The following is a 24,475-nucleotide window of genomic DNA, read 5'->3' on the forward strand; positions in this document are numbered from 1 at the left end:
GTCCATAACAAGGCCATGCCTTTCAAAACAGGCCATGCAGCTGTGAGGATGTCTGGAGATGCACTGTACTGCTTAGGATTGTGGTGAGTTAATAACCTAATAAATTTTCTGAGTTAATAACCTAATAAATTGTGATAAGGAATTAATAAAATGATAATGCTGAACAATGCTGAGCAGTAAATTGTACAACTTCTTCCTCATGTATAGACTGATTTTGCAGAATATACATTCTGTATTTTTTCAGTTGTCACATTTTACTCATTTTTAATACTTGTAGTAATGTATTTTTACCCATTTTAGCAGGTGTTCCTGACATAACAGTCAGAAGAAAGGTCTAGAAAACAATTTCAGGAAGGGAGAGTTAAAAGTGACAACATTCTTTGAAATATGATCAGAGGTCTGGTCTAAAGGCCGCAGGAGTTTTACCCCTTCACATCAGGCAAGCAAATGTTTGATTTCATCCCTCACCAGGATTATAGGTAAGCACATTCTTAGCCTTAGACATTAATTGCCTGACTCTTGAAATAGAGTGTATGCTCTTGTGGTCTTTTAAGTTGTATTTCCATGCTTTTGGGATCTCAAATATGTTTTTTTATGTTGCATATAAAATTAATATTCTTAGTGTAATATTTTTTCCATTAAAACTTGTTGGCAAGATTTAGAAGGAGAAGGGTTAGTTCTGGTATATTTAAATAAAATTCTTTAAGTATTATTTAAAATATATGTGAATGGTGCCAAAATTTAGAAGAGGAAAATTGTTGTGCTTCTTAGCTGTTGTTACAGTGGAGAGAGGGACCAGCTAGGACTTTTATTTCTCAACACACTCATAAATGATCTAGATCTCTGGATAAGGGGAACACAAGTGTCTGAATGATACAGAATGATGGATGAGGATAATGGGAAAGAGCTAGCATGCATTTCTTACAATGCAAGCCATGTGGTATTAAAAAAGGGTAATAAGTACAACACAACTGAAGTGATACATTGCAACAAATGATTCCATTATGGACCACGTTGCCGTGGCGAAGGCAACAAGAACTGATGGATGTGTCCATATTCCATAGCTGTTTGTGGAGAAAATGATGAAAGGGGATGAATGCTGACGTCTTTCAGGAATTGCCCCAAAGGACCCTGTGCTGTGTTTGCAGTCACTCCTAAGCCAGAGCTGGGAGAAAATGTTATGCATTTAACCAATGCAATAAATGTTGGGCATTGACAAATTATTTTATTGCATTTAGCATCAATGATACACAAATCATAGACAAGATTTGTATGGACAATATGTGAGGTACGTATTGAAAGTCGTGTAATGCCTACACATCTGTGATATGTATGCATTGCTAAGGCAAACAAATGTAGCCACAACATGTAGTGGATTTCCCTGTTTTGTGATACAAAGACTCAAACCTGTTGTAAGCTACAGGATACAATAAATAAGGTTCTGTAATTGTTGAATTTATGTTGTGTGGAAACAATAATGCTTGTGTGGTCAGAACTAAACGTATTACAGTCATTCTATGAGTGATACAGTAGTCAAACATACTTCTTCAATGTTTTCATAATTCAACTGTTGGTGGCCAAAGATAAAGCATAAATAGCACAATCTTACTGTGGTCAGATATAAACACATATCTGTTTAGTGGTGTAGATGGGATCTGTACAGACCTTAAGAGCAGCAGACATAGATCAGTTAGGATGTTAATGCAGAGGAGTACAAAGATGCATTTAAGTGCCTGAAAACAGTGTAGTTTCTATAGATAAATATTGCACTTGACATTGCTATTACATGCAATAGGTGATCTTTAAGGTTATTCTGGCTTTTTGGAGGATTTTTCACCAGTAAAACATGAACCTCAGTCTTGATAAATATCAAAACAAAACTACCAGAGATTATTTCCCCCTTGAGTAGCAATCAGGTGTGGAATTTGAGGTTGAAACATAGAGAAGACATAAACAAAAAACCAAAAATGCCCTTTTTTTTCTCCTTTTATTTTTGTTTGTTTGGTTTTGGTTTTGTTTTTAAATTTTATTTTATTTTATTTTTAATATCTGCAATTGAAAAAGATATATTCTTAGTAGTTTTCATGTGTAAGTGCACACATCAGAATTACTGGAGTGCACAATGCTCTCATCAGTCCTGTTTGAAAGACTTTCTTGTCCTGCAAAGCATAATCCTGGTACCCCTGAATATTAACTGATGCTGGCTAATCAGCCCAGGTTTGCTCTCTTGACTGTCTGTCATTGACTTACAAGGCTTTTCTAAGTAGATCAGTCTGCTTTGTAGCATAGCAAAACTCACACAGAAATACCAGGGAGCCCTAAAACTGGAGGCAGAAGAGCATTTAGCAATAGTAACACCTTCATGTGCCTAATGGCAATGCTTGTATCATGTTTCAACTCAAAACAGTTAAACAATATACCCTGTATATTTACTATAAAAAATATACTATATATTTACCATAAACAATATACCCTGTATATTTACTATAAAAAAGATCAGCTGATAGATGGTTGACCATGATTGATAGTTGTGGTCATTGTCATTCACCTCAGGTAGAAATTTCTCTTTGTTAACCTTTAGGGAACGTATTACTTCAACATCTGAAGCACCACGTGGCTAAAGCTGATGTGTCAGTGCTCCTTTGGAACAGTATCTGCTGGGGACATACAATGTTCTGGTAGTCTGATAAGAAAGGCATTGTAAGAAAGGCAGGCTGCAAACTCCTGTAGGATATCCCCTCAGAGTCACTGGAATAGTTAGTACTGAACAGGAAGAAAGCATACCTGGAAAGAGTGGTTCCCAAAATTTCTGTGACTGTGTGATACCTTCTCTTTGAGGCCATGCCAAGTGTTATTTCCAGTCTGTGTCTGCAGTAGGGTGCGTATTGGGAAGGCAAAACCATAGTGGCACTTCTTGAAAGCTGTTATGCCTCATTGCTGTTTTTCATCTGTTCACAGTGTATATGCATCTGCTCAGAAGCTGACTGCTGTACAGGAAAAGGCTGTTTATACCTGATTTAACCCTTCCATGTAAGGCACTACAGATAGACAGAGGTCAGTGCCGTGTTTGCTTCTCCTTGCACTGAAAAAGTAAATGGGTCATAATTCTGGTTCCATATGACAATTGGCAATTAGATATTAGGCAATGTTTTGCAATATGAAATTAGTAGAATGACCCCAAGGGATCAAGAGCCAAGAGTAGGCGTCTGACACCCATTTTGTCTCCTTTTCATTTCCCTAGGAGACCAGGATTGTTTCAAGTGAATTTCTTATGCTTGTGGGTGTCAATTTGAGATTCGTTTAATTAAAGGGAGCTTTGCTGTTGAATTCCTCCTGTGTCACCAGCATCTTTTTCTTCTAAGTTAGATTTCGTGAACAGAGAGTTTTGCACATTGTCTTGCAGCTTTCCTTGACATTCAGGGTACTTTGTGATAAAGAAGTGCTTGTGGCTATTTGGTATAAATTCATCAGCTGTTATATACTAGACCTTACAAATGAATGCTACATTCTGTTGCTGCATGTTTATTTTAATTATTTGCAATGCCTTCACACTTCCCTCTCCCAGCTTAGAAATGGATATGATTGCAGCATGGCTGGCTGTTGGTAAGAGGGACAAAGAGGGCAGAAGAATGACATGCAGAAGCTCTGTTTAGTCAGTGGCTGGCAGAATTAATTCTGAAAGAAATTACTGTGCCGAGGAAATTTGTGTAGCCCCATCACAAATTGTAGTCATTCAGCTCATACTGGATTCGACAAACGTATAGTTCAGTGGTTCTTTGGAAATAATAAAAGATCAATTATTGTGCTGGGGTGTAAAAAGCTATGCCAAATTTCAGACCAAAAAACAGGAAGCTGTGTTATGAATTGCCTTGAGAAATAAAAGATTTCCTTTCTTCTTCACATCATGAGCAAGTGCATCACCTTCATCCAGGGCAGAGATAAAATTCCAATCCATATGGATTTTGTAGTGCCTTTGGGCTGGATAGTTTGACCACCTCAATAGAGAGGCTACTAGCAGCTCTTAAATTCTTTCACTTGGAATGCCATCCCTGTGGCCTCCTCTTTCACAAACCTGCAAGGGGCTGGGGCTGCCAGGCTGGCCCATGAATTCAAGATGATGCTTTCACTGCAGTGGGTTGTTGCAGTGCTATGTGTCCAGGAGCAAACTGAGTGGAATAGGTGTAGTAATTATCTTTTGCTGTGTGGAAAATGTGATATGTTTGGTGAAAAGCAATAGACTGCCAAGATCTCTCTATTTATTCCCCCTCTAAACCTGTTTTGGTTTTTTTTCCTCATATATCTGTGATAATTGTCTCAGCAACCCTCAAAAAACCTCATGTGTCTTGAGCTGAGTGGTTTGCCAGGGAAAATTATAGCTGACAATCCCATAATTCAGCATAGTAGATGGGTGAACATGGGAGGGGGTTGCTTGTTCTCTGGTATTTTTAGAAAGTGGCAGGTAAGGATTACAGTGTCTGTGCTCATGGTGTAGTGGGGAATATGACTTTGTAAGAGTTAGGCAGTGCAAATGATAAGGTTTCATGGGATGGAAAACAATTCTGCCCTATTCAGGAGGGGAAACATCTTCTTACTCCCACCCTGGGTAGGCAAATCTGTCTTCCCTTCTACCCTTTTAAGAAAGAATCCGTCTTTTGTGTGTCCAAACTTATTGCTGAGGCATCCCATTAAGCGAGTCACCACATCTTCCTGTTACTTTGTGGTGTCCTATCAATACTTAATTTTGCCCACCTTTCCTGCCTCAATCAGGTCCCAGAAACTACCTCCACCCTCCCGCCCACAAGGTTTTTAGCACCCAGGCGACACACATACCGATCCCCTGTGCTGGGGCTGATGGCAGCTCTTCAGAGACACTGCCTTGTGCCAGGTGCATCAGCGCCCGCCCATCCAGCTCTCCAGTATATGCCACCCTAGGGATCATGTGTTAGCTGGGCAAGCCACTCGAGGAAGAGACTAGTAATGAGAACGGAAGGAGTGGTAGCTAAACAGAAACCGGTGAGTAAAGCTGTTTTACAAACGATAAAACACTGTGCCCAGGGGAGCCTGGAACTGGAGCCTTTTGGTGGGGCAGGTGAGAAAATAGTGGTTGATGGCGTACCTGGCAGCAGCAGCATGAGGGGAGAGTGAGGGGCTTGAGGTTGCCATTGAGAGAACGAGCAATGGGAAAGCAGAAAAAAACAAGACAAATCAGCAAGATTTTGTAGAAGATACAGAAAGCTCAGAAAGAAGCCAGAAAGGGGAGAGAAGGCAAAGAAGTTAAATAATGAGAAGAAGCAAAAGAAAAGTTAGACTGCTGAAAAAGATTGCAATATAGTTGCAAAGACCCGAAGGATGTCATTCAGCAGCAAATCTGAAGATACAAAAGCTACTTGACTCACTATAGGGCACAAGAAGCATGCCAGAGATTCATGTGAGCTTGAGAACACGTCAGAATCCTGCTTTTTGGTGCCTGGGCATGTGGTATAAACTAGAGGACTTAGAGGTGGTACAGCCCACTCTGACACCTCTGCTTCTGTTACTGACTGGAGTGTATTGGGTGCACTTTCTACAGAGGATCTTTGGGTCTGCTTTCATTTCCAAGAAAATCCAGTTTGTGTGTACTCAGACTGCTCCACAAACCAAACAATAGTACATGGGAATGGGGATATTTTAAAAGGACAGCCCCAGCTTTAGAAAAACACGCTAATGTAAGTATGTGCAAAGGGAAGATGCTTTGTGGACTAGCATATCACTGTCTTGGAAGTTTTGCTCATTCTATCAAAGTTAGTTAATTTGTTCTGTGAGAAGGTTGTAAACAAGCAGCTGGTGGGCTCCCCTTGAATTCTGGAGTTATTCACCTCTTCTGTTGTGCATCCAAAAAGGCAGGAGAGAGGTGGCTGTTAGGGTCTGAACTGTTTCCTAAGAAATACTGAATTAAATTATTGACAATTGATAGGATAGAAGGAGAAACTGGATTATCTATTGCATTTCAATTCTGTAGTTGAATAGATGAAAAGGTTTGAAAGGATGAAAGGCTTGTTACTTCACCACAGTGTATTTTGTAACCCTGTAATACAGGCTTTTTGGCTAATTTCTGGTAGAGCGATGGAGAGAGCAGGTTTATCATATTGTCAATCCCTGCCTGCTGAAACTTGCGTCTTCATTTCATGTGTGTTATTAAAAAATAAAATAAAAAAGCCTGACTTGCACCTCAAGCTTTAGTTTCATTCCTTTGATCAAATACCAAAATGAGGCAGTTATTTCCTCATGAAGTAGAAAGTCTGACTAAATAAGTCACCAATTTGCACAAATGTCAGTTGGAGAAGTATTTCATGTGTATTAAATGAGGTTTAGAAGAGAAGATTTTAGGCAGTCTGAAAACCACACCCACCTAGTTCTGTATTGTAATTTGTTGGCAGGACACCTTGTGAAAACTAATTGACACACTGAAAAGTTTTCTTATTGACAGTATCTAATTACCTAACATATATTATTACCTATCATGTTTTTTTTTTTTTGTTCTCCCCTGGTGAGTAAATGCTTATCAATTACAAGGAAGTGGGTGGAGTTAGGGTGGGATAAAGGGTAGAAATCACATTATCATTGAGAGTATCTGTGGTGTCAGGTTCAGAGAGCAGCAGCCTTCACCTAGACATAACTTTGGCTCTTAGAATGTGTAATTCTTATTTGGCTCTATCTCTGGAAGCTTGCTAGATTCTCCACTACGGATGAGCATATATTCTCAGAAAGGCAGCTGGTTGGCATTTTGGAAGAGTAAGCATGGAAGAAAATAGAGAGGGCCATGGTCTTGCAGAAAGCAAGATTTTGTCAATCTGGATGATTTTGTTTGTGGTGTTAGTTTTGTTGCCTTCGATGTTCCGAGTGTCATTGGGGATTTCTCATTTCTATGTGAATATTGTAATAAAAATATTAGAGGTAAGTTGAGAATTAGGCTCAAAAGGTATGTGTTTGCTACAGGACATGTTTAATAATAAAATCTGTACATTTTTTATAGAAGCCATAAAAGTCAGCAGAGAGAATTCCATTAACTTGGCTGTGTTGTTTGAAGCTTTGTTTTACATGATAGACTTTGAGCAGTGTCTTTAATGATATCTAGTTATGTGCTGGCTTACATATAATCTGCTGCTGGTTTGAGGTTTTCTTGGATTAAAATAGAGACTCCATGATCTATTCTAGTTCAGGCTGGTTAAAGTACTTCATGCAAGTAGCATACTCATGAAAAGTCAGATATAAAGAGGTATTAGTTTATGGGACTTGGTAAGTAATAAGAACATGTATTTTAGATGTGCATAAGATTCAGTGGTTTTATTTGGATTATTTTATTTACATGGTATTAATATTCTAGGTAAGAATATTCACTCTGTGTGTTGCTTCTTCCAGATGTGAATCTGGAGGATCAAGCAGTTACAAGTTCTGTTGTACGAGACTCGAGGAATCTGTGCAACCTTCTAAAAGTGTAATTTTTCTAGGGATGAACTGATCATGGCTAAGATCCTAATTCTGCTGCTATCAGTAAGAGGTTTCTGGGGGTTTTAATAAGCCATAATTCCATTTAGTTTTTCAAGTTTGACTTTTCGTATCCATCATTAGCCAGAAGTAGGTGCAGTGAATTCATCATACTGAACAGTGAAGGATTTCCATTTTCCAGTAGATTAACTTTGTGCTTCTGGCATAAACCTGCTTTCTGTGAATATACTTTCTACTTGTGGCAGAAAACACATTACTAGTATTATTGCTATTATTATTATTAAACTGTTGGAGTCATCTATTTGTGCAGCATAAAATGTCTGTAGCCATGTGATATAGTTAATATCATAACCATCTTACCTTGCCAATTCTGTCTTTTTTTCTGTCTTATAATTCTTCTGTCTCTTTTTGTTTGCTTGTTTGTGTTTGTTTGAGTGTTTGTTTTTTATTTTGTTTCATTTTAATGCTGATTAAGAGCTCTTGGGCAGGATCTGTCTTCAGCTGTATGAACAACATTTAGCATAGTGCACAGGTCTGCAAAGTTTAGGGTTACTTGCTTTTTCAGATACCAGTGTTAATGACAAATGACTGCCTGGAGTGGCTATGTGTAATATTGGCCTTTATACATCATATGTTTTTTTAATCAACTAGTGGTATGCTAATTAAATTCTTCTTGGTACCTTCTTCTTGGCACTCTTATACCAAATCTGAGAAGGTCTTTGGACAGGTCTTGCTGCTGCAGTTGCCAGACATTAAAATAACTTCTGTATTTTTCCCCCCACTCTGTGCACTTTCCAGCTTTGAGAGACATTTGACCCACTCAGTGTTTGCTTTATATAGGAAGGCACTTCTTTTGTGAAGCACATTAGATATTTCTCTTTCCACAGTTTTTGTAACAGGTTATAAGCATGACAATTTTGTGTTCACAATGTGGAGGATCAATTTATCAAAAAAGAAATAATTAAAAAGTTAATTGTTATGTAATCAGGTGAGCCTTTTATGTTTAGTTCCCTGTGGCCACAGCAGCTAATAACAGGAGCAGCACAACTCCATGCACTGCAGTTCAGACTGGCTTGTTTTGTGTTTTAGTTCAAAGTTGCTCCCTAATTGTTCGATGGGCAAAAAAGGAGTTTCCTCTGTTTTCATCTGATAGGTAATTCCAACTACTTTCTTTGAAGTATTGCTCAAATGCTTCTCGTTGTGCCAAAAGAGTAACTAAGAGCTATTTTGGGGGGAAATGGGAGGGAGAGAGGAGGGAGGGAATTTTAGGTCACCTTTGCTTGTGCTGTGGCCCACTAGGCTCTTTGCAGGGAAGAGTACGGCTGGGAAATGCTGGGTTAAAGCTTGTGCATGTAATTGCTGGGCCTATTCTCTGAGTCCTGGGGCTCATTCCTCAGAATATGGCCAAAATTGCAGCTTGGGATACAGTCAGCTTTAAAGCAGGCTTCTATGCACCGCTTGTTTGAGAAATTAACAACCTGACATTGAAAGCCCAGTGAAGGGTGGACTGGTTTCCAGCTGTGACATTATCTACCTGAGATATTGCTAATGGGGTAATGCATAGAGACAGACCATGTTTCCTGTTTTTATCCGGAATGGCGAAATAGGATGCCAAACCGGATAGCTAAGATGAAAATGCTAAGAGCAGATGCTTAGTCATATATTAGCACACTATGGATTATATTGCAGGAATATCAGTGCTTTAGGAAGTACCAAACAACTGGTTGATATTTCAGCAAAAAAATCCAACCTTGAGCACTATGACTGGATTCTCCATTATGTTGCATTTGATTTAGTCTGTTACGTAGACCTGCAAAATTAACAGAAAACTTCTCACTTGGAAACACTTTATATTTGTTTCTTACAGCTGTAGGTGGCAAATAGGGAGGCAGAGGGAAAACATGTTTTATTTTCCTCCATGTTTGTCAGCTTGAGAAAAATAAAAAAGTAGAGATTGAAATCGAGGACTTCAAAGTCAGAAAATATTTTTCAAAGAAAGCATATCTGTAGCCTTTACTGAATTTGCTGGGAGCAAAAAAAAAATGTGTTTTAGAATAAAGCTTAAGTTTTCAGATCTATTACTAAGCAATGAGTAATGGTGGCATATGATGAGATAAGTCAATTTGATTTCTTGACTTCACTGAAGTGTTTTAGCACTGTGAACAGTGACTGGAACAAATGGAAAAGATGTAATCATGTATGGAAATAATTTGTACCGTCTAGAAGTGATAAAGATGAATGTGGTTTGATTTCTGATAAGGTTACTTTTTCCCATATGCTTGTAAACTTCTATTTGTAAATAATGTGTTTTCTGTGAGTTTGTACTTGCTCGTCTATATCAGAGTTTGATGGAAATGACAATACTAGCGAAGCCGTTCTAGGGACGGTATTCCAGCTGTTCCAAAAGAAAATGCCTTTGCTCTCGCAGTCCTGTGGAGAGTCAAAGAAACATATTGAACAGCCGTAGCTCTATTTGCCAAGAATCTTCTGGAATTTTGAGTTCTGAACTTCTGTATGAAATTGGAGCATTGCTGTTTCTTGAGAAATACTCACATGTAGGAAAGACATCTAATACTTGTGAATAGTCTTTGAATTGATAGCTACATGGAGGTAGCTAATATGCTGTAAACTCCCGCTGGAGTATGGGCAGATGTTGCTGACACTTAAACTAGTGAAAGAAGCTCCCTGCCTTGCTTTCAAATACATGGCTATCCTAAGCTAGCCTCTGCAACAAAGCCCAAACAAATTACACCTGTGCTCCTGTTCCAAACAAATGTTTGTGACCCTTCTTAACCTATTTCATCAGCTCTCACTAAAGCAGGCAGGAGATTTGTGAGTCCTTTTCACAATCTGATGGTGGGCAGTCACATTCTCTCTGACATGCAATGTAATACTGAGATCATTTGATCTGGGTTCTTGGTTGTGATGTGAAAGGGGAAATGAGGCCAGCCAGAAAGGACTGTTGGATGAAAAGGTCCCAATTGCTCGATCTTAGATGGTGATTTTAGTTTGTGCTAAAAACCTACTGACCTTCTCTTTGCCATTGTATTGGAAGACTGTGGGGAGTAATTGCCCCAAAGCCTTTGTCACACATGAGAAAAGGATTGAGAAAAGCCGGTGTAATGAGTGACTAGAAAAACCTCTTGTAAGAATATGGGAGAAGAGGTAGTAAAATATGGGAAGAGATGAAAAACTGAATTATTACATAGTATAGAAAAATGGAGTACTTTAAATGGAAAAGGGAGGAAAAACTGCAAAACCCTCATAAAAAACACAAAAAGTGAGATTTCAGAAAATCAACGTTCCATATTGTATAGTTTTTCCTGTCAGGTACTATGAAGAAAGTAATTAATATAACCAAGTATTGGGCATTCTTATTTTGTTTAGAATGTAATTACAGGAAGCTCAAACAAATGGACTGTTGGAGTTAAGCTCTCAGGTCTTCAGTATTCCATCTGGGATCAACCATTGGATGTTTGGACTCCTTGTGTCCTCATCGCTTCAGAAATGGAAGTGAGGAAAGCACAGCAGCTGAGTTCTCGTTCAGTCAGCAAACTTAGGAATGAAGTTGCTACATTTAATACTCAAATTCTGTGTTAGTTGCAACATCTGGTTTTTTTTTTTTTTTTGTAAGGCATTTAAAACATCCTTTCATTACTGTTTTGCAACAAAGACCAGCATGACAGCTCTGTCTCAATGCTGTGCAATACAAAGGTGATCGCAAAGACTTATTTCATTTTTAAAAACAAATTATACGTACAGGTGCAACTGAATGCAGAACAACATAGTAGCTAGTCTGCTGAGTCAGTCCAGAGTTTGACCCAGACAGACAGTTTGACAGGCTTCAATTCAACTGCTCGATGAAAAGCTGAAGAGCTGGGTGGTTGTATGGTCAGATTCCCTCCTCACTCCTTGTTGCCTCAGTCTCCCATGCCAGTTCATGAGCTGGGAGGGTTTTGTGTTCCACAATAATTTTCATCCATGTTTTTTTTGTAACTGCTCCCATTTCAAACGATCTCTGGTGACATGTTCTGGACAATGAACTCACAACTTAACTGTGTTTTGTGGAAATATATCGCCTTTTTCTTGCTCATACACTCTGCCCAACACTTTTATATGATGAACCTCAGTTCTTGTATTAGAAGAGAAAACAGATAACTGTACCTTATACACTTGCCCTGTGCCAGTCCAGATTTTGTAGACCTCTGTCCCCTGCCATCTTGGCCAAGCTGACAAGCCCTGTGTAACTGTTTAGCCCTTGAAAGCTCCTTCTCTTCTGCCTTGTCCCCTCGTCTTTGTAGCCTTGACCATTTAGTTACAGCCACTTTTGTCTCACTCTTTCTCTGTTCTATGAGTCAAGACTTTATATTTTACTAGTAATCTTTATAAATTTTTGTTGGTTTTGACTTGTCTTACTCATTTAAATTAGTTAACATATATTTTGAGTCAGCTTGGTCAGTAATTATCACCCTTTTTCTATTTGGCAATCAAAAGCCAGCCTCCTTGAGGCATTCCAAATCCTCTAGGACAGTATGAGCAAGCTCATTTCTCGCAGTGCTTGCTGGCTGCCAGGTGCCTCTCTACGTAGGAGGACTCTGATAGGCAAGATAAGGGTGGTAGACAGGAGACAGGAAAGCAGAGAGTAAGGCAAAAAGGCTTTATTTGTCAAGCTCAGTGATTTTTTTATTTATTTTCCTCCCTCATGCCATACAAGCATCCTAAAAGAATATTGGGGAAGGGGTGAGAACCAGCAGTACATTATAAAGAGGTTAAATTTGCCACATGTCTGCCTTTACTGTCTTTTGCAACACTGCTGTACCTGTTCCGGATGTTCTTTCATTTCTCAGTGTGTGGGCTGCTGTTTTCATGACATCCCCTGGCTCCACAATTCTGACTCTTCATGTGTTGCAAAAGATTGAGACAGGTGATGTACCAGTTGACCTTTTCAAGAGAGTAATTGGGAAGTATAGTGAAGGGCTGTGGTATGGGATTTTTTTTTTTTAATTTCTTCTTTTTTGATTTTGTTTGTTTGTTTTATGGTGTTATAACAGATGGTTTACATGGAGTTTAAAATATCCCATCAAAGCCTATTCTGCTTTCACTTTTTTCTTTTCTTTTAAGATGGCTGGTAAGAAAAAGTCAACTAAGGGTAACTAAAATATCCTAATTACGCCTTGGCAAAGTATCCCTTTTTTTACTGACTTTAATGCTACAGAAGGAGCTGGTAGAGAGCATGCAAAACTTCAGGATGGCAAAAAAGCTAATTGATATTGTTGGCACATGCAACACATTGTAGTGTAGTGAAGACTATTTGAGATCAGCTTTGTGGTGACTTAAATGGCTGCACACATCAGTAAGAAGGAAATACACTTTAAGCAGGAGTTTATCCTGAAGCAGATGGATTATCCTTATCTGTTGTAGATGGGTAGCTTTAATAGCAGGTGAAGGCATAAGATGAGTGGGTTGTTGATTCTTTGATAATGAGCAGAGCCTACACTCAGGCATCCGGTGTCCTTTGTTAGGCCAGATATGTTGACATAAATACAGGAAGCTCTAGGACTCAACTAGAGCTACTATTTATATATGTATGATGAAAACATTCAAAACTATGAAAACTTGAAAAATTAGGTGTATTGGTATATTTGATTTGCTAATGGAGAGTTTTATGATGTTCTGTGCAGGGAGGAGAAACTTGGTTTAGCTCAAAAAGGTGAAGACAGGGAAGGGTGAAAACCCATTACCAAAGCTACTTCTTCAGAAATACCATGGATACAAAATGTTGCTGCCTCTGTTTTCTGTTAACAGAAATCACATTAATGCCCTAAAAATGAGGTAATCTCTTTTATTCTTTAAAATTAATTTTTTTAGATCTATTTTTTCAGCATCTCTCTGATGTCAGTGATAGTATTTTGCATAACCCTGTTGCCTGAAGCTAAGTGGAAAAGAGAGAGTTTTGGACCCATGGATCTCATAGTCTTTCAGGTAGTTCAGTAATTTGTTGAGCCTCCAGAAGAAAAACAACTGTGTCCTGAAAAGAAGTTTGAGCCAAACAATTTTTCCTGGAAATGGCGAAAGGTAGTCTATGTAACAAATGAAACAGGAGGTGTGCAGGACAGCCTTCAGGCTCACTTTGAAAAATGAAAATCTAAGACCGTGTAGGAGTAAAAGAGGCTCAGACAACTCACCTAAGGTAATTACAGAATGTCTAGAAATGATGAAATTAAAACCATCAACATCTACTTTTCTTGTTTTGGGAACAGTGGGCCACCCTGCAGATTGAGGAGGGAGTAAAAAAGCAGAAGGCGCTGGCACTTGAAAATTTAATCTCCACTGGTAAGATCTCTGGATGAAGGGGACACAGCACTATTCATCTTGTGAAAAGGCAACTATTTAAAAATCTTACTTAGGAAGGAGTTTGATGGGCAAATAACTGTTGAAGTTACAAAGCTACAGAAGGATGTTATAAGCAAGATAATCTGCAAATTATTGAGTCTTCTTGAATAAAAGGACCTAGAGACTAGTGTGGGTATAGAAAGACATTGCTGATAAGCATTTGGGAAGCTGTCCCTGTTTTCATGAGTATTTTGTTCTTTCTGACTCCATCAGCTCTCTCTTTACAAGACTGAATGAGTGTTCATTGCTCTTGACTTTGCTCTGCATGGATTCTCTTTTGTTTCTTTAACTCCTCGCATGCAAAAAACCCAGGGTCTCTCAAGTGAAGGAGTTACAGCATCCCATGGATCACAGTTAAATTTTGCATTCTTGTCTAGGCATGAGGATAAAATCTGAGTAATTTTTTCCCCCAGCTATTTTTCCTTTCTTCTTTGACCAGAGGGGAGTGGGTTAAGTTCTCATGGTAATCCTTTTACTTGTAGTGCCATTTTTAGTCATTAGTCGTGTAGACTGCTTAGTTTGTCAGCTAATAAGTTTTGGGTCTGATGATTTCCTGGATGTTGAAAGTTTGACTGAAGTGCAGCTGGAGGAAAGTTTTGTGATTCTGGTGGGGGGTAGTATATTGATTAAGAGAAATTAAGTGTATTTTGAGTAATGCGCATTTAATGTCATCCAATACACCCCCTCCAAAAAAAAACCCAAATAAACAAACAAACAAAAACAAACAAAAAACCCCACATAACAACCAAAAGCCAAAAAAACCAAAACAAAAACCCCAAACCAAACAAAAAAACCCCAAAAAACCCCCCACAAACAAACAAAAGAAAACAAAAACAGAAACGAAACCAGGAAAAAAAACCAAACCAAAACAAAAAACAAAAGGCAAACGAGAAGGCCAAGTGTTAGCTGGTATGAATCAAGACAATTTTAGTCACTTCAACCAGCCAGATAAGAATCTGGTCTCAGAGTGACCTCAGCAAACATACTGAAACTTGTTGTGTGGTTGTCCGATGGGGTGTAATTTTACAAATAGAAGAACATGAATGTGTTTTTATTCTTCCAGCACAATGTGTCTGGAAGAACAACATGCAGTGTTACACCATGCATGTTTTGGGGGTCGGGGGAAATCTAGACACTTCCAATTCCTTGTTAGTGAGGGGACTGTTAAAGGAGAAGGGATAGGGGGAGAAAGATGGTTCTGAAAAAAAATACAGAGGAAGGAGTTTGTTACAGCTGGAAAAAAGTAAAACTAATCAACAGCAACAAGAACAATAAGTATACAAGCACTGGCTGAATCTGAGTCAGGGCACCAGGAGGGATCTGCAACCTTGGCAGTGCATTGTTGACATTTCTAGGTGTGTGTACATATGTTGTTTGGTAAATGACAATGAAGTAGGTGTTGTGCTCAAGATTTTATTTGCAGCTTGATCTGAATGCTTTTCTCTTTCCTCAGCAATTTAGGGGGGGGTTATATGGCATAGGGTTAGAGAAGTAACTTGTGGAATTAAATGTTCAGTACATAAATGAGGCATAACAATGCAATTATGGTGCTTGAGTAGGAGGAAAGCTATTTCTAAAAAGCACGTGTATTTTACTCTCTTTGGAACCCATGTTGTTCATTTCACCGTGTGGAAGGAGGACTCATTTCCTCATGCAGGGATCATCCAGAGAGACGAAACCCCCATGGAAGAGGAGATTGCTGGCCGGTGCCAAGGGTGCTTCAGCCTTGCTGATGTTATGTACTTCTCCAAGAAGGGGTGTGAGGCAGTTGCAGAAGATGAAGTCACTCGACGGTTCTCCTCCGAGGAACTGGTGTCCTGGAACCTCCTCAGCAGAACCAATGCCAACTTGCACCGTGTCAGCTGGCAACTCACTGTTGTGTGGGTCATTGGGATCCTAATTCGGTATTGTCTCCTGCTGCCTTTTCGGTGAGCCAGATGTAATTCGCTGGGATCTGCTTTTCATGTTACTTTTCAGGGAAGTTGTGAAATAATGTGGCTTTTGTCTGTTTTCCAAGATGCCATCTAAACTCAAATATCCTTAAAAGAAAAAAAAGAGGTGCCAAAGATGTAAATTTCCCATGTTCCATATGTTTGATTAGTATTTAATTAATAGTAATTAGTAATTAATTTGTTTTTAAAATCCAGCAAAACTGTATAGGAATAAACTGGATATCTTTTTGTCGGGTAAAGTAACAGCTGTTTCAACTGAAAGGATCAGGCTCTACTTGCCTAAGAGACAGGGAGACTGTGTGCTGAACACTTGGGATTTGAAGCAAAGCCAGTGTTCATGGGGCATAGGGCTGAATGGAGGGAAAAAAAGAGACATCCACTTGGAATGTATTAAATGTTCAGCATTTTAAAATTGTCTATTAAGCAAACCCAACCTTTGTCATATTGACCAAACCACTACAAATATTCATGCATTCTTGCAAACAACAGGAGCTTTTAAAATTCCTTATTCTTTTGACGGGTGGGCAATATACTTATAACCTAGCTGAAGTGCATGGTGGAATTTTGTACCAGTCACATAGCCAAGCACATATACCTGCCTGTAAACTTAGATATACAGCTTAAGAAGACAACATCTGTGTAGAAATGGCTTCAATATACTGGTTGAGTGAGCCATTAGTAACCAACAGAATTTAATTTTCATCCTTTTAGAGTGGAAATACATACTGAAATATCTGGATAAGTTTTCAAAAATTACATTCTGAGACCCTTTTGGCCCTGAGAAATCTCACCTGCATAAAAGAACACCAGCCACTACTTGTTGTCCTCTTTGAACACCATGGCTTCTTCACCATGTGATACTTTCAGATCAGAGCATGGTGCTTTATGGAAGTTAGGCTCCAAGCAGCACAAGGTTTTGTAACCCGTGCAGGATTAATTGCGTGAAAACATGTGCTTGTATTGTCCCGTTGGCCTTTAGTGGTTTCTATTGCTAGTTAGATGCTATTATGGTGGAGGGAAGCATTGTGAAATGGATCAAAGGGCCAAATAAAATGTTTTTTCTTGCTTACTCTTCCAGTTTCGCTTCTTAGCATTTAATTAAGATTATTTTACTTTGTAGCGTCTGCTTGTCTGTTTTCAGCATCCTGTTGCTGGTGTTGGCCAGTATGGTAGTAGGACAGTTTCCAAATGGCAGGTAGGTGTTTGCTGAGGGCTCTACTGATTTCTTTTTAATTTCTTTAAGGATTTGAACTAGTAGTTGGAACACTCTGCTTGTAGCCAGAGGATTAATGCGGACTATCATGGGATGACTTTTTCTCTACTGTAAACTTACAGAGTGCTATGAGAGAGAGTATGGCAATGGTATCTGAAAGCAGACATGCAATGTAAGCCAGATAGATACTGCTGGAAGCATGTCTTAGAGAATAAAATAGAGTATGCTCTACCTGAGTCAGAACAGGGCAATTAAATCACCTGTCCTGAGCAATTCCATATTAATACTTTGAGATTGTGTCTTCTCACTGCAAGAAACTCGAATGTGATTCACCAGCTAGATACTGCTATATTAAATTTATGTTAGTGAATGAGAAGTAATCTATAAAACAAAACCCTATTATCTTCTCTGCTTTGAATCTGGTGGATTTAGAATAGATTACAGTAAGAGAGTGGATCAAGAATATCTCTGATACCAATGAGCTCCTTCTGTGTGGTATTGTTACTGCAGAGAATCCTCTTAGTATGGGCTTTGTAGTAACAGGTATTTGGAATAATCTGGAGAGTTTACATTGGAGTGTTCTATGGCTGACTATATAGAACTGGAAATGTATGTATGGCTTCATTTCTTTTAGAGTTAAAGGCTGGCTGAGCAACCAGGTTCAGATGATATGTGCCACACTAGGTGTCCGATGTCTGAGTGGTCTTGTTCATTTTCACAACAGGTAAGTGGTTCCAATCTGCTCTCAGTGGGTTGGTATTCATTCTTACAGTACTTAATGTCTCAAGTTTCAGAGAAGGATTCTTATTCCATTACTGCATGGATACTATGATGGCATAATTTATCCAAAAAGCTGTTTGGATCATCTAGACTCTGTCAGGATGTTTGCATGCCCTATTGTGTCTTCTGTTGTGTAGTGGCAGGGTATGTGTAGGTGAAGTAGTACTTGCATTCCTGGTTAAATAGGCACTTAGACATTTTTCAATGTTTGCCATGAACTTGTTTTAACCACATGCAAAAATATTGCCATAAAATGCTCATCTGTCCCAGTAACCAATTTGTTTAGTAACTAATTCTTTGTGCTCTCTCCTGAAGTAAGTTATGGGAGGTATTTTGGTAAATCTTTGTAGTGTCTTGCTTGCTTAATGGTATGCTTTATGTCATGGAGGCTTCTGAAATATCTTGTTTGTGCTTTAGAAAGAAAAGCAAAATCATGCTGCAGCGCCTTTGCTTTTAGAATTTTGGTGTCCAAATATTCTTTGATACATACCTCTGTGAATGGTAATATATGCAGCTAAAATGCATATCCAGGGAAATCTCATATTTTCAGCTAAAAGGAAACTGGTTTTGGTGAAATGCCAGAACTGCTGAAATGTGAAGGGACTCTCAAAAGTATGAGGGAAGATGACTTATCTGCTGCAATGTACTACCAGAAATTTTAACATATATGCTGTAATACTAGTATTTTAAAATGTTTTGTGTTCTCTCACTTCCTACGGATTTGCAGATAAGCCATGGGCCTGAAATGCTTTTGTCACTCAGTCTTGATTGTGCATGTATGCCTGCTGGATGGGTCATCTGATGGGGCCTGTAGTCTGGAGAATAAATGTTTAATAATTACCTTTATGGTTGTCATTGCAGGGAAAACAGACCACAGCAAGGAGGCATCTGTGTAGCCAACCACACATCTCCATTAGATGTCCTAATCCTGGTCAGCGATGGATGCTATTCCTTGGTATGAACAAGAGAGTTGGTAAATATCAGTAATGTTGAGATGCCTGTAGATGTGGTGTTGGGGAAGAGGGTAAACTAACTGGTCGAAAGAGGGGGATTTGATGGCATTCAAACTCGCATTTTGGACTGCAAGAAAGCGCATGCAGGCAAGTGTGTGTGCATTTATGACCAAGAGAATTGGTACAATTTGTGATTAAGCTTAGAAACAGATGCGTGTGTGCATTTGCGTAGTAACAAGTTTCTTTTGGTCTTGCAGGTTGGCCAGGCACACGGAGGGCTTATAGGACTCATTCAAAAGTCTTGCATGCGGACGGGTCAGCATGTCGTGTTTGAACGTTCGGAAATGAAAGACCGTCATCTGGTGAGGAAAAAGTAAGGTAGTGTGAGCTGTTTGCTTAATTGTCTGGTCAAGTCTAGTAATTGTGAGGTTCAAGCGTAAGCTGAGGCTGCTCTTACCCTGCATTTCTCCTTGGTGGGCAGCTGTAGGTTGTCATCAGTGTCAGGTTTGGAACTGCTCTGTCAGAGAAGGTGCAGGGTGTAGCAATCATCTTTAAGGTCCCTTCCAGCCCAAACTATTCTAATAATTCTACTCCATGTTTGATCATTTGCCACATAACCTCCAGGAATTTCCACATTGCTACAGTTGCCCTGTCTGCCACAGGCAGGACCCTATTCATTCAGTTTTGAGACTGTGATTTGGGATGTCAGGACTGAAAACAGAGTTCTATCTGCACTTCTGCTTCCCAGATCATGGCTTGTCCTGGTACATTTCCTCACCAGCTCTGAGCATCAAAGCTGGTTGTATCTGCTGTTATCACAATATGAAGGGAGAGTGATTGCAGCAAAGAAAAACCCCCATAACCAAGGTACCACCTAGCTGCTAGAAGCTGGAAGAGCACCTGGAGTAGTATCATAAAATTTTTACCTAATGCCTATGATGCTCTCAAGACATGCAATACTGATTCCTGGCAGAGATAACATGTTGGACTTGAAGGACATAAACAGGATTGACTCAGTATGACAGTTGTTATAGAATCAGGTGTTTACAGAGACTGTTCTTAGTCATTCTAAATCTTCTTGAAAAAGGGTGCAACGCAGCTAACATAAAGTATCTATGACAGTTTGTCCTTAGAAAATTGGAAAGGATTCCCTATGTTAGATCGTTCTCCTTTTTCAATTTTTTTTATTTGATGGTATCTGATATTTTGCTTTTGTTCTTTAATGGAAACTGGAGAGGAGCTGCATGCTCTTGAGTCATAGGAAAGATGGGTGTCTTGGAAAACAACAGATTTTGGTGTCAGTCATCTGCTTAGTGGTGATACATTTGTTTTTAAGTGATGCAGCTAATGTAGTAAGACAGCAACCTGTCACTTGACTAGATGTAGAGAATCATTAGATACATGTAAAACTGATGCTATGTACCTAGAAGGCATGAAAACTAGAAATATGGAATATACTTCAGTCAGGCAAGTTCGACTGTGTTCATAGCTGCAACCTGGGAAGTTATTTTCAGAGACTTCAAGTACCACCATTTTCTGGCTTCATGTTAACTAGGTTAAAATGGTAAAATGAAACTTCATACAGTTTTGTAAAAAATGTACCTCTGTAATTAGCAAGAGAGAGTTTCAGGCCTGTGTCTCACTATCACATGTCCCAGCTGAGGCTACTGCCTGGCAAAAGACAACAGGGCAAGGGCTTTTCTTGTCCTATGTAAGAGGTAATGGATGTTTAGATGCTTGGACAAATACAAATATGAAATATACAGTGAAATTTTATTTTCTCTCCACAGAATTAGAGAACACATTGCAGATAAGGCCAAATTACCCATTTTAATTTTCCCAGAAGGTAGGAAACAACTACGTTGATTTTATTGCTCTTCTCACTTCTTGCCACTGAGTGCAGTTTATTGTATCCAGTCTTTACAAGTGAGGTGTTTGTTTTTAGTTTGTAGAATTAATTAGCTCTTGTGAGATATTAAAAGTCAAGTTCTAGTATCTTACAACAGTTTTATGACAGTCTATTTGCTTTAGCATATAACATAGTGGAAGAGAGTACAGGCTCTGGGATTTTGTTCCAGAACTAAAGCTTACTTTCTCCTTTGGCAACTTAAGTCTCCTTAAGACAGTTTATGATTCATTTGCTGATAGTTTTCTCAGAATGGATTAAGCTCTTCATCTGTTTTAATTCTGACCAGGTACCTGCATTAACAACACATCAGTAATGATGTTTAAGAAGGGAAGCTTTGAGGTAGGAGGGACCATCCATCCAGTAGCAATCAAGGTAATGTAACTGCAGTTTTCCAAATATGGAAGGATTGTTTGCAAAAGCTTCTCGTGTCAGAGAAGATGTTCATGTGTAAACCTTATAAAGGGGCTTGTTTGGTGTGAATGAGGTACTGAATAAACCCTGAGAAAACAAAAACTTGATGGTTTGCAATGTTCAGTGCAGTATGGGAAATGTTTCATTGAGGATCTTTGCAACTGGTTAGGAGCGACCTGAAAAGTACAGTGGCCCTTGCCGTGTTGTGTGTTCAATTCTGCTTGCTCATTCTGTCCTAGGGCTCCTGGCTCTTGTGAGCTCTGAGGATAAAGGCACTTTGCTTAGCACTTCCAAGTCTTTCTGAGTAGCTTTAGCCAAGTTGCCCTAGATCTAGATATGTTAGTTACTTTTTCTGGAACTCTAACATTGCCTAATCTTAAGGAAATCATTAAAAGTGGTGTGAACATTTTTCATTAAACCTTCATAGTCAGCATATCTGTAGATGACAAGTCTTTACATTTTGAGTAAATCTCTTGTTACAGTTGTGTTTCAATGGGTCTGTTACAGTTTGAGGTCCTGCATGGCTTGTAAATGAAAAATGTTAGAAACTTATAATAAATGTTGGAGCTTTACTTTAAATTAACTGATTCTTTTAGGAGGTGTGAGTAGATTTACCCCTTTTTATTAAGTTGAACTGTGACTTTGTGGCTGAAAAAAAAGCAGCTTATGTGATTTAAACTAAGGTAGCAGATCATGCCCTTGTGCTTATTCTTCTTGTCTTCCAGTATGACCCCCGCTTTGGAGACGCCTTCTGGAACAGCACAAAGCATTCTATGATGACCTATACTTTCAATCTGTTGACCAGCTGGGCTATTGTCTGTAACGTATGGTACCTGCCACCGATGGTCCAAGAAGTACTTATGCTTTTCTAAGTTTTGAAAATGCTTTTAAAATGTTGTCTGTGTTACTATGCATAGTGTTTGTGAATTTTTATTGATAACTTAATGGACTAAGACCAGAAAGCAACACTACAGTCTTAAAATTGAGCATGGATTCATGTGGGTTAGTTATCTTCAAATAAAAACTAACCTTGAAAATATTCAGACATTCCTCCACTGTGCTCCCTATTGCTGCTAAAACCTTTACTTGGGTGCAGATGCAGTTGCTTTCTTCTGATCCTTGAGACTAGAAGAGACATAGGTTTATGCTGCAGGAGTCCTGCCCCTCAGTCTGGCATAGACCTCCTGTTTTTACTCTAGAAGGGATACATAGATTCAGGCCTTCACTCCATACAGGGTCACTTCTGCCTTCTGTGTCCCCCCCACTACCAGCATCTTCCCAACACCCTGTTCTCTGTAACAGCTTCCTCCCACCACCTTGTTTCTCAGCCCTGCAGCATATCCAGCTAATCCTTTGCCCAGCAGCTTTACCCCACAACTTGGCAGAGCCTCCCAGCCCACTACCCTATATACTACCCTGACACTGACAAAGTGCTCAAGGCTTTTTCTCTAGCAAAGCCCTAGTTTGGTATTGTCTACCATGGTCTTTCCTTAGCCCTAATTTTGGCAGGGAAGCTGCTGTAATGCATGTATCTTCAGTCCTCTGAAGTTTGGGCAGAGTCCTGTGAGCTCACAAAAATTTGAATGCACCAGGCCCAACCCTGTTCAAGAACCCTGTCTCCTGCAAGGGGGATCCTGTTGGTGTGTTCCCAGCTTCAGACTCATGCTGAAGTACTGGGAGTAGACACATCCCCTGCTCTGGCCAGACCTGTGACCTCATACTGTGTGTTGTTTGAGATTGCCCCAGAAACCAGAGCGCCTCCACTTAGCTCTTTTTGGCACTGACTGGTGGCAAACTGGGCAGCGTTCCCCAGGATCAGCTGGAACTGCCCTGCAAGTCACATCTGGCTTGTGGGTCTGGAAGTGCCTGCTGTCTGACAAAATGTCTTTAAGTGAGGCACAGAAAAAATGTTTATGTTGTAAAGCAAATAATTACTATATTTTTCAGGAAGAAGAAGATGCTGTTCACTTTGCCAACAGAGTCAAGGCTGCCATTGCTGCTCGGGGAGGAATGTCTGTGCTTCCTTGGTAAGAAGCAACACCGCTGAGATTGGGTTTAAAGCATTTTAAGGTGTTCTGTATTCTGAAACATTAGCCTGGAATCCTTTAAAACTTCTTCCAGATTTGCTTTGCTTGCACTGTAGTCCATCACCCTTAGTGACTAAATCCAGAAAATATTCCTTGAACCATTCCATTAGAATAAATAGAATAATATAGTATATAGAGAGAAATAGAGCTGACAGGTAGATCTAGCCAGCAGGCAGTGTTAGGTGAAAATGAATTATTTGACTGTTAAATGCTGGGTTAAGAAAGGGCATTGTTGTGTGGTAAGACTTGGCAGTACAGATCATTTAACATTGTTGTACAAAATCCAACATTAAAGAGTGGAAACTACGCGGTCTAAATATTGCAATGTTTTTCTGCCTTGACCCTGAAGTGAGCTCAAGGCTCTTTCTTTTCTGTATTTTTCAGGGATGGGGGACTAAAAAGGAAAAAGGTGAAAGAGTCTTTCAAGGAAGAGCAACAGAAAAAATATTGCCAGATAGTAATAGAAAATGGATCTGTGGGAAACGGAAATGTTTGTTAAACGGTATTTATTTTATCTCATTTTTCCATGACTTATCTCTACCAGAAAATAGACTGGTTTTTATAGGAAACCAAACATGTTTTCCTTCTGTCTCTGTAAGATATTTTGCATATGGCACAGCAGGGAAACCATAAAGAGATATCCTTATTTAATGCAAAAGACTCTAATTTTATAAATAGGAAAATATACAATCTACTAGTAAAATTCTCTCCGATGTTGAGTGAGAAAAATTGGCAATAAAATTACTTAGGCTTATTAAAACACCATTTTAAAACATTTGCAATACCTTGAGGACTTAAATGGTTACCTGTTAGCTTCTAACAAAACAACTCTGTAGTCCTAGCCTGCTGTCTCAGTGACTTGGACTAGCAGTGTTCCTGTCAGCCACAGTAACCATGTTGCTGTGGAGAGCTCCTCACATCAGGAGTTAGGCAGTTCACCAAAACATGTTTTCCAAATTGTATGTTGGAGAGGAAGTGTTGGATGTCAGAGGGGGAAAAAAAACACGTGCTGACTTTCCTCTCCATGTCACAAGACCAGGGACAGCAATGTAGAAAGTTTTCTATTCTGACAAAGAGCATAACAGTGTCCAGGGCAGCATGCCCCTGATGCCTGGGTGTGTGATGCTGAGGTAAATTAATCACAGCCAAGGACAGTGTCAAAGAAAATATATTGTGGTTTTAAATTACATTTTATCTTCTAGTTTTGTTGTGTCCCTTTCTGTGTCTCTTTGTATGTATTACCCAAATTAAAGAAAACATTTGATGTGACATCCATTGTCCTCTGTTATCAT

The 24,475-nt window shown here is 39.2% G+C and overlaps 1 protein-coding gene across 1 annotated transcript; it reads left to right on the forward strand.

Moving 5' to 3' along the window:
* The first annotated feature begins 6,777 nt into the window (after positions 1-6,777).
* LOC103763481 (glycerol-3-phosphate acyltransferase 3) lies at positions 6,778-24,280 on the forward strand. Its single transcript, XM_018084989.2, has 12 exons — positions 6,778-6,933; positions 13,746-13,818; positions 15,536-15,806; positions 16,951-17,025; positions 17,678-17,767; positions 18,685-18,778; positions 19,034-19,149; positions 20,567-20,622; positions 20,972-21,057; positions 21,822-21,950; positions 23,044-23,123; positions 23,568-24,280. Exons 1-12 carry the CDS (start codon positions 6,778-6,780, stop codon positions 23,680-23,682), a joined length of 1,341 nt encoding a protein of 446 aa, XP_017940478.1. The 3' UTR covers positions 23,683-24,280.
* The last annotated feature ends 195 nt before the right edge of the window (positions 24,281-24,475 follow it).

Source organism: Manacus vitellinus, unplaced genomic scaffold, assembly GCF_001715985.3.
Source record: "Manacus vitellinus isolate BGI_N305 unplaced genomic scaffold, ASM171598v3 scaffold_0_pilon, whole genome shotgun sequence".
NCBI lineage: Eukaryota > Metazoa > Chordata > Aves > Passeriformes > Pipridae > Manacus > Manacus vitellinus.

Excerpts from the sequence above, each read along its gene's own strand:
- LOC103763481 (XM_018084989.2), top strand. The coding sequence starts at position 6,778 with ATGGAAGAAAATAGAGAGGGCCATGGTCTTGCAGAAAGCAAGATTTTG. Across the intron at positions 21,058-21,821 it reads TCCATCCAGTAGCAATCAAG|TATGACCCCCGCTTTGGAGA; the intron begins GTAATGTAACTG and ends CTTGTCTTCCAG. Across the intron at positions 23,124-23,567 it reads GGAATGTCTGTGCTTCCTTG|GGATGGGGGACTAAAAAGGA; the intron begins GTAAGAAGCAAC and ends TGTATTTTTCAG.